This window comes from Mesitornis unicolor, unplaced genomic scaffold, assembly GCF_000695765.1.
Source record: "Mesitornis unicolor isolate BGI_N332 unplaced genomic scaffold, ASM69576v1 Scaffold43325, whole genome shotgun sequence".
Taxonomy (NCBI): Eukaryota; Metazoa; Chordata; class Aves; order Mesitornithiformes; family Mesitornithidae; genus Mesitornis; species Mesitornis unicolor.
In genome coordinates, this window is record NW_010184250.1 from 1 (window position 1) to 11,086 (window position 11,086).

Consider the following 11,086-nt stretch of genomic DNA (forward strand, 5'->3'; position numbering starts at 1 on the left):
AGAATTTACTTCTTTTATTAGTTGTCTATAGTTAGATTTTAGTTTCTCTAGTTCTGTCTTTGTGACCTTTAAGAAAACAGAAATATAAGAAGTATTACAAATACTTATCCTCAACACATAAAAATAGTTATAGCATCAGTGAAAGAGAATTAACAGGATTTATTTTCCAAAGTAAGGATTTTACAACTTGCCATTGGCTTGAGATATTAATAGGATATTACATGGTGTAACAAAATCAAAATCAACAAATGCACAGAATGAAGAGGCCTGAAACAGAGATCCCCATCCATATCAGCATAATGAAAAAGATGTTTAGGAAATCCAGCTTATCATAAACACTATTCCATGTCAGTGGCAAGGAAAAAAAGCACCTAAAAGATACATATTAAATCATACTAGATGAAAAAGTTCTATGAAAAAGAACATCTTTACATCGAAAAAAGAAATGTAAGATAAAAGAGTTTTTAGATATTACAGTTTGTACAAATGGCACAGAAAAGGCAACTATGCATGAACCAATCTATTTGTTGTATGACTTAAATTCCTAAAAAGGAAAAGAAACAAACAAAAACCCCAAACAAAACAAAGCAAAAAACCCCAAAACCCTAAACCTCCAAAAAACAAACTATGGTGGAAGACAGCACTGACGAATCTTTTTGCAGTTCATGTTCCACTGAACATAACATTTTTTGTCAAAAAAATACAATACAGCTCTCTCTTCTATCCCCAACTTCCATTGTCTGTGTGACAAAATTAGTGCACTGTTCAGAAATAATCATAATTAAGTTCCAATGAAAAGCTACTAACAAACCAGCCACTACAATATCGAAAAGGTGGCATATATGCTAAATAAAAGTAAAAACTGACAAAAAGAAAAATATGCTCACAATCGGAAATCACAGAGGAACTTAATCTAGTGGTAGTCCTTCCCTCACTGAATGTGCAGGAAAGGAAGTCAATTCTTCAGAAAAACTGGCACCCTTGGAGGTGGCATGAAGAAAGCTGGAGGTCACAATTCCTCTTTTTCTCATGAGGCAAGGACTCGATACGACTACTTTCACTCTTAAGAACAACATCTGGAAAATTAATGCAATTCCTCAAAGAGCCAACAAGGTGCTATCTACAGTTTCTCTTTCTGGGCATACTGTGCAAAGAGTTAAAGGCAGGAACATTACTCCGCATCAGTCCCATATTCTTATCTTGTATTTCCATACACTGTTAATTACACTTACAACTGTTGATATTATACACTAATAGAGGTGGTATAGAAAAAAAAATAACTTCATTACAAACTCGTGTTATAAAAACACCTTAAGAAATGGAGATGATGATGAAATTAGGAAGTAGTGAACATAATTATAATGCATAAATAAAAAGGTACTGCTTCTCTTACAGAAAATTGAAAAATAAAAAGTAGGTCATTTGTACTAAGAAGCCTTAGTAATAATTGCAAAATATACTTTACTAATTCTTAAACCATGATCTTCCAACAGACAAAACCAATAAAAAGAGCACCTCTACCCTCAAATAACACTGAAGGAACCAAGATGGTCAAGGATTATCTTAAATCCAGCTTTTACATCAAAGTCTTGCTCACCTAACTAGCACAGTACTCTACTTTTTCTCCTCAAATTTCACGAAGAAATAAAAAATATCCAATAACTCAATGGGAACTGGGATAAATCTACAAGATACAAGTTTTACTATATTTGTGTAGAAGACATTGTAACTCACTATCTTTAAGAATTCTGTCAAAAAGACTCTTCATCATAGAAGTGACTAGAATAATATGCATTCTACCTAAAGGAAAACAAAAACGTATCTTTTTGACAGCGTATCCTAAAGATTATGAACTGCACAGACACTGATCCAAGGTTTGGATAATGTCCTGGGAAATAAGTATTTTGCTTCTCTGTGGAACAAAATCAGAAATAATACCACAGAACATGAGAAGTATTTTGAATTTCTGGGAACCATTCTGTAAGTCCCCCAGTAACAGAAAACCTTTGAACAAACAACGTCAGCTAACAATGAAAGAGCATACCATATTTAACCAGAATGTTATTCAGATGCTTCTTAGGAAAATCAGGACAGGGAAAACAAAACAAAACAACACAACACAACACAACAAGGCAAGCTTATTCATCAGGATGCAAAATATTTGGATGGCCATGGAGCCCATAATTAATTAAAATTGATATGGTTTATAATTAAACATTTGGGGAGTTCTCAATGTGTACTATATTTTGGTGAAAAAGCCTTATTTTAAAAGACAGATTTATTAGAGATTTTATTCGAGTTAACATATTAACAGAAAAAAAAACATGTTCTGCACAGTTTCTTTCAAAAATATACCTGAAGTTTCAGCAGTCTTGTTTCATCTCTTTCTTAATTTTTTCCTTTCCTTTTCCATTTCTCCAATTCTCTATGTATTTAACGTCTGTTATTTATAACATGTGCTACCAGTTTTTCCTCTTCTTCAATCCTATTTTCAGACACACCAATCTATAACTGGCTGTGAGTGATTATTTGGCTTGGCAATTTAAGATAAGATAATCTACTGATCATACATCAAAAAGTATGCACTCCACTTAGTCAATACCTGGGGTAGATGCCAAGATCCCAGTATATTATGTAAGCTCTTTTGTTAGAGCAAACATACTTAACTTAATATACATTTAGTACTAGTTCTTCTCATAACCAGCACAAGAATCTTTTACTTATCAGTCCATGACATTTGTACTGTAGCACTCAGATGCCTCATTTTAATTATGCTACTACAGATGTCAAATTCTCTGCTAGAAGAAACAGTGCTCTTCCTTCTCTCAATAGACCTTTGAGGGTATCAACCTGATTTTTTGTATTTGACGTTAAACTTTTCACAGAGCACCTGAATGAAACTGTGATTTCTGACAGCTTTACTGACTAGATACAGTGCTTTCAATATAAGTAGGACAACTGATATGTAATAGAAAAGGCCCTGAAAAGCTCCATCTGCAGCCTTAATGTTTGGTTTACTCTTGATGTGTATTTTAAAACAGGGACAAGAATGTTGTCCTAATCCCAGGGATGTCAAGAGTGGAATGAAAACAGTAAAAAAGATGGAATAGAAAAGTGTCACAAAGAATTATACTTTACTGGAACAAGAGCATCTGTACAAATTTATGTAGAAAAAAGTTTTCTATCTCTGCCCTGTCAGCTAGCAGTGGAGAGAAAATGTGGAAGAAATAACTAAAATTTAAATGAGGCATTCTACATATCGTAAATTCCTACTTTTATCATAGCACAAATATAAACAGTAGAACTAAAATAATCTACTCTCAATATATTACTTTTTAAATATACAAAACTATAATAAATTTATAAAGCACAGTTGAATAAAATACCTTGTACATCTCTGCTTCAATTTGCTGATGAACACCTACGTAACTCTTCTTAACTTGCTGCTTATCTTTGATCATCATTGTAAGCCTATGCAAAGGCCCAGAATTAAGATCCTCTGCATGTGTCTTCATTATTTTGCTCAGCTGTTCTGTTTGCTGTACCACAAGCAACCAAGACTATAAAAAAAAAGTCAAAACAAAAAAGCACTTACTTATTATGGTTTACAAATAACCAAACAATGACCATGAACTGTGGGAAAAAGATGCATCACTGCTTAAAACAATTCAGTAAAAAAATAATTTTAAACTTACCCAAGTGCACTTGCGATCTTCCAAAATAAAGTTCTTCATGCTACAGCAAAATGATGCCTCAAACTTACTCATAAAACCATAAAAAAAGCACCAGAGATAAAAAGACAATATTATATGGTCACCCTTCAGCACTGTCCTAGTACTTCCAACATCAGCGAAAGTTTCACTGCCTTTTTTGGATGACAACCCTGACATACACAGAATCATAGAATACTAAGTTGGAAGGGACCACAAGGATCATCTAGTCCAACCTTTCAACAAGCATGTTGACATTCAACAAGCATGTCCCTGTGTCCTTTGTTCCCATTTCCCAGCCACAGATACTCTGTTCAAGCTGACTTCTCTCCCCTCGTATAAATACCACACAATAATATGCATTTGAGTGGTTACTGTTTAAGAGAATTCATCAGCTGCTTCACATAACTGCCAGCATCGGGGTCAGACCATCAGTATCAAAGCACAGGGTGCTAACAGGTTAAGAGACACAAGCAGTTAGTTGTCTTGTCACAGTAACCCAGCATCTTTCTATGCTCCAATAACCTTCTTGGCCATTTTGTCAGTTTTCAGGAAAACTTAATGTGCTGTGGCTTTGAAGTTTGTTTAAGAACTGTAAGGTGAGCAGAAAAACTTCCAATGCATCACAAATAAGAACTTTACATTACAGTTCTATTCAAATAAAAGTATTCATTACTCTAAAGATTTCTGTCCCACTTCACTGATGGGAACAGTATTGGATTCCCTTAAGATAACTCCCTGACATTGAGTGCTATGCTATATCTAAAATTTCAGAATGGCTACATGCCATACAATTATCAGATTTTGAGGGCAGCTAGTATGCTAGTTTTACTAGCATTTATCTTACTCTTACTAAAGACAGAAATCCAACTTAGATCATCAAAACTTAGAACACTAAGTCGTTTGGTAGCTTTGGGGTTTCCTTACATTTCATATATAAACAAATATACATAGTATTTCCATCTCTACATGACAATGCTGCAATGCAAGCTGGATTCTAGAGAAGGAAACAAGACAGTTAACTCCTGTATATATTAAACCATCTTTAACATTTCCTTTAGCTCATAAACATCTCACAGACTGGCACAGAACTATTCAGTGTGGTCCTGTAAAAGGTCACAGCCTAAAACTTCCAGGCTATGGCTGAAAACTGTTTCACCTCTCCATTACAAAACACTTGCCAAATGACATCAGAAGCCATATTGCAAAGCTGCACAGGATAAAAACATCACTAAACAACTGTCTGAGAGCAGTGGTTCTTGTTACAGAAGAGTTCACAAGGGCTCTCTCAGAGGTGAAAATATAGTCAAGAGTTCTCAATTTTCTTTAAGGTTGATTTATTACTGATGGGACAAGTACTGTTTTAATCAAACCTGAAAATCACAGCAAAAGCATTCAACAGGACAAGTACTCTAAAGAAATATTTAGCTTACAATTCACCAAATGAACCCAAATAAGTCAGAAACATAGTGAAAAGTTCCCTTTCAATTTAATAAAAAATCATCTGCACATCCCTCAATCCACTGAAAAGGATTTCTGTGGGTTTTATGATTATTTTTTAATTATTTTAAAATAGGAAAAGCTAAAGAGAAAAGCTATACTTAAGGAAAGGCTTCAAAATTTGAGATTTATATCAATAGCTAGGTGGGGAGAGCACAGAAGGCAAAGTATTTCCTTTCACAGACAATAACCACAATCCATCAAAAGCAGTAAAATATATCATTGTTTGGTTTAACAGTAATTTTTAGACATATATGCACACAAAAGAGCTCTTGGGAAGCACTTAAAAACACTGCTTTTCTAGCATTAGTGGTTGCTGCCACTATGCCTTTCAGCAAGTTTGCTGCCTCTGCAAGAAAAAAACCATAGGACAGATTTTCCCAAACACTGTGTTTCTCAAAGTGCTTGCTCTTGCTGTGGATGTATTTTAAAAAAAAAAAAGACAAAAGATTAGACAGTTCAGTATTTGATTTTGATGCCATGTTATATCAAAAATTTAATATACAGAAATTTTAAATCTTAGGATCTTAGGAATTAAGTGATCATACAATAATTCAGACATTTTAACTGTCAAAACTAATATGACAACATGTCACTACACAACTTTAAAATCCAGTGACAGTGAAGTTTCAAGCCAAGCCCATTTAAAAAATCCGTCAGCAGCAGATGAATATTTTTGCTGTTACATAAAGATGTAGAGATTAGGGATGGGGCTTGACAGAAAAGTGACACCTCCTTATGAGGGGGGGAAGAAAAGAAAAAAAGAAACAAAAAAAAATCCTGAAAGAACAATTTGAGTCCAAAATGAGATTTCAAAATGTGATACATGTGCCTCTCTCCAACTCAAAAAAGAACTGATCTCAAGCTTCTTAAAATTTATTTGCTCATGGGAAGTGCTAATGTCACTGACATGAACCATTCTCAACTGAACTAGCTACATGAAGGTTAAGGGTTGCTTGTAACTTGTAATGCTAAATATCCTGATGCCAATGCTCCTTTACTGCTCTAACCCTAATCTGCTCTGTTTCATCACCTAAAAGAATTGCAAGACAGTCTACCTATTACATAAAAGCAATTCTAGTAGGCCAGCAATATCAGGAATTATTAGTCATATCACCAATAAGTCTATACAAAACTTTGGGATCCAGCAGTAGAAAGCTTGATGAAAATGCCTGACTTCTGCAAATCTTAAACATTAAAGCATTGCCATTGGCTTATTTACCAAAATAATCACAATTTAAATAACAAAATTCATAACAAACTAATTGAGTGAAAAGCATTTCAAATACACCATCAAAACACAGAGACTAAAAAAAAGACAGAATGTCAATTTACAAGACAACATTTATGGGAGTGGAAGGAAGCAACAGAATTTGTTATAAACACTGCGCAGTGATACTTTTGAGGCAGCTGAAGCAGGCTAACCATAGGAGCGTAGCTTTCAAATCACATACATCATCACTTTCATCCAGTATAAATCCGGACTGCTGCAAGAGGACCACTCATGCTCCAAATGCTATGCCTCAAGCAACCACCCCATAAGCCCACTACATAAAAACTGCGTTGTCTAAAATATAACTTAACCCTAAGAGTGTTTTCCTGCAGAGATGAGATCAGGATTCATGTCAGAGTGAAGAGACTGTGTAACCACTGCTACAGCAGATGAGCCAAGAATAGAATAAGCCATTAAAACAGAACAGTTTTATTCAGTCAGGAAGGAATCCAAGTCAGGACTGAAGTGTACAAACAGGTGAAACAGGGAAGTTTGCTTCATCAGCACCATTACTGGACTTGCTCTAAATCTGAAAATTAATGATTTGGGGAAAGGACAGTGTTAACTTCATAAAAAGTCAACAGTCATGTTAAATTGGGTGTAAAACAACTTCACAATTATGAGAAGCATCCTGAATTAATGTTTTGTGCTTACAACATCCCTTGTGGTGTGAATAAGAGCTGGAATGCTAGGCTTTGGCCCAGCTTCCTGGCATTTTTCTATTTCTGCCACAAATTCTATATAACATAAACAATAGTTCCTATTTAACTGTCTTTAGAGAAAAGCTTATTCTAGTAAGCTTTTGTATACTTTATTGTCAAAACACTAAACAAAGTAGCAGGAACCTAAAATACAGCATTTCAGAAATCAGGATTGATTCCAGTTTTGTTATGATTTTTGAAGTAAGACTGGTTCTCAACTTTTGCATATCCCACTAAGGAACTAAAAGGATTTTAAACACTTTGGCAACGTTAACTCTCAATAAGCTGAATGAACAGGAATCTAATCCAAAATAACTCAAACAAAAGTAAAACCAGAACTGATATTTCCAAGGATATCCCAAATTCAAAATATTTCAGTCTTACCTTGGACACATTGCTGATATAATCCAACTGACACGTGTTCTCTTTATCGACTTGATTACAAAGATTCTGTAAAGTAGAGGCATACTCTTTATCACTTTTGACTCGCATAGCCATAAATTTCTTCACTGTTTCCAGCAGTCGCAGTTCCCAGTCTTGCAGTTTTAATAAAGCATCATGAGAATACTTCAGATCACCTCCAAACCCCATTTTTAAGGCACTATATACCACACAGGGGAAAATGCAGGCTCTTCACCACATCTGAAAATAGAACAAGATTCATGAGACATAAGTAAAAAGAAAAACTTATAGTGTGACAAAAAGCAACTATTAACGTCTAAACCCTGAAATAACCTAACCACAAGACTAACCACATACATATACCTCCTCAAAATGAGCTGAAAGGAGGGTCAGAGCATTGTTTTGAACACCCATCTATGACTGCAAGAGATCTCAGGCCTAGAACTGTCCTACAGTTTCCATCTGAAAAATATACCTTCCTAACTTAAAGTGGAGTTATGAGGGAACACATGAAAGTACCTAAGACAAACACTAAAGACCCATCCACACATTTAATCAAATAAGTATAGCTGAAAGGATCTCCAGACAAGAATTGCCAACTACACCGTTGCACTCCTGGTGACCCGAAACATTTGTTTCTGGTGTTTAGTCCTAAGAGCACAGAAAAACCTAGATAAAACATCACCTCTCAGATGCTACATCCATATGAAATGGATAACTAGTTAGAAGCTACTTTGCTCCTAAACACTGTGCTAGTATGTCATTAATCCTGCAGATTCAACCTCCCAAAAATCAGAAAATATCCCCAACCAGGTTCTGCATGCAACTATCAATCCCTCCCCTGGCCAACACATTAGGGCAAAGTCTGGAAGTTCACATGATTTTCCTCTAAGGCAGTTCAGTCTCACTGCACCAAATGGACATCATTTGATAAACAGATAAGAAATGCTGCCTTCTGAAAACCTGTAACACAACTGCAAGTCAAAGGCACATGTCTGAGCTAGTTCTAATACACCTTCATCTGATACTGATAAACACACAACCACATCAAGGCAGACCCGAACCCCCACATAGAAGTAATTTCCACAGACTAGTATTGGTTTTGTAATACAGGCTGAATCTTCTCTTCTATGTATGCACCAAAAGCCCATTCCTATGCTAATCAGCTTCAAATAAGGTAAGATAAATCTACATAAAATGCAGTTACAGATATGGACTTCAACGCAGAGACAGGCTGTGTACTGCTTATTCACTAATTCCTGCACTCCAGCCAAGTCTTAGCTCTTTTGAACACAGAAGTACCAACTTCTTCATCAGCTTTTAAACTGCCACTTAGATTAGTGGTGTTTTACAAATACTAACAGATTTATCTTCCTAACAGCCCATGAGGCCAAGCAGGACTAAATCTTATTTTACACCAAGAACTGAGACACAAACTAATGTCAACATTGTACCAGCTAACACTAGTATTCACAAGGCTTAAAGACAGCCTTCAGAATGTTCAACATTTTTAATGTAAGTTATTTTCTTCAGCCACCACACAAAATTTCACAAGATTTTACCCAGGGAAGCCCAACTGCTAGGACTGTTCCTCTCTTCCTGCAGTTCCCTGTCTCCATTAGCTCTTCCAGTAACTTATGGAAATACGCCTCATCCACTACATGCTTATTTTCAGAAAGAAAAAAAGAAGGAAACAATGATGCTATAAAGAAAGTAAGAATAGTGCCATGTTGTTATGCATCTGCACAATAGAGGCAAGTCAAGGTTGTACAACTAAAATCTATCAGAAGCTTTCATGTACTCTTTAATTCGAAGCTGCATATTTCAGTCAGAATTCTTGCTGATGGTTAGAAGTTCAGTCATAAAGAGCAACAGTAATTCACATGGCTGTAGTTATAAAGGACGGAGTATGTTGCTATTAGTTGTGTTAATGACAGTATTTTCTCAGTTAAAAGTTTAAGAACAGCCTTGCAAAACCACTAATATTTTAGTAAGACAAGTGAAAGAAAAAATCTTAAAGCACCTACTCATTAACATCACTGGAGCTGCACTTGGGATTTTTTGATACCTTTTAGACCTATACCCATTTTTGTGACCAAGCTCATTTTTCTCCTAGCACATTTTAGCAAGTTACATAAATATCCTAGCATATTAGCTATGAGAAAAGCTAATACTTTTCTTTTCTTACATTCCAGATTCAGAAGAGATGGGAACTGAATCTCAGAATGAAGTCTGGCTCTGTGCTATGAGTAAAATGCTGGCTTTCTTGCTTGTACTTTAACCCGTGTCTTTTACTGAGAGGCATGAGGGCAAGTGAGGGAGGAAATATTCTCAGCATATGATATTTCACTCTGCTTCTACTGACTCACTGTGGAGCCATAAGACCACAAAAATCAACAGAACAGAAGATTCAATATCATCTCACCCCAGTCTGCTAATTTTCCCTTCACTAATTAGTAATTAATCTTTTTCCAATTAGACTATTACATGCCAGGATACATGCACAAAGATCATGCAAATGCTAGACTCCGGTCTCCGTTTTAAATTATTGCATTCACCATGACAGAAGCAGCACAGCAAAAATTCATTTTGCAAAAGTGATAAAATTCTGATTCAGTAACAAGCATAAAGTCTCAGAGCTGATGATTCCCAGCTGGGTAAGCCAGCCACTGAACGCCTTCCTCACAAATTAAGAAAATGTTTATTCAAGAGACTTAGTAAAATTCAAATGCTCCTACATCGTGGAGGCAAAGAAGTGGTGAGCAAGTATCCAAGATCTAAGCCACTTAACTATTGATAAATAAAACCCAACACTTTTAATTAAAACCACTTTTATTTTAACACTTTTAAAGAACTGAAAACAGTACAGATCCCATAGTCACTTACTTGAAGTCAAAACTATAAGAATTACCAAACGTGTGAATAGATATTTTGTATTTCATCTGAATTTCAAATATTCTTTAAAAGCACAAGTGCATTTCAAAAGGCCAATATTCAAAGAGGCAGTATCTGGCACTAAGACAGACTGGCATTTTTCCAAGTTTGGTATCTCTTGGCTTAGTGAGTACAGAGAAGCTGACAGCTACTCTAAAGGGTCAGACCAATAGGAAAGAGTACTTTAATTGTAAGGGATCTACAACAATCCATTTAGATCCACACTGTCTCCAACCATGGCACAAGGAGATGCTGTTTAAGGACCACAGACAAGCTTGGTTGCTATTTGCAGTGTGATATTCCCCCCATTCATAGCTACTGGATTATGGAAGAAATACTAATAGCCCCTTTTTTAGGCTTTACCATAAAAAATTACAATGTTCACACTGAACGTGTAAGACAAAGACAAAATTTAGTAGTGCAACACAATCTGATGCCAGAAAAGATTTACTGTGGAACTAGCCAGAGATATGGGCAGTTTGAAACACAAACACACTTTCTACTCCAATGTGGAAAAGATGAAAACAGTGTGAAAGATATGCTGGTGGAAAAAAAATCTTCCTCAA

At 35.5% G+C, this 11,086-nt stretch overlaps 1 protein-coding gene across 1 annotated transcript; it reads right to left on the minus strand.

Moving 5' to 3' along the window:
• Positions 1-3: 3 nt before the first annotated feature.
• LOC104540572 (tyrosine-protein kinase Fer-like) lies at positions 4-7,833 on the minus strand (the record flags this gene model as incomplete). Its single annotated transcript, XM_010184408.1, has 3 exons — positions 7,569-7,833; positions 3,387-3,560; positions 4-66 (listed from the first exon to the last, which is right to left on the minus strand). Coding segments are annotated over exons 1-3 (444 nt in total), but the record flags the coding sequence as incomplete, so codon positions are not given.
• Positions 7,834-11,086: the final 3,253 nt, after the last annotated feature.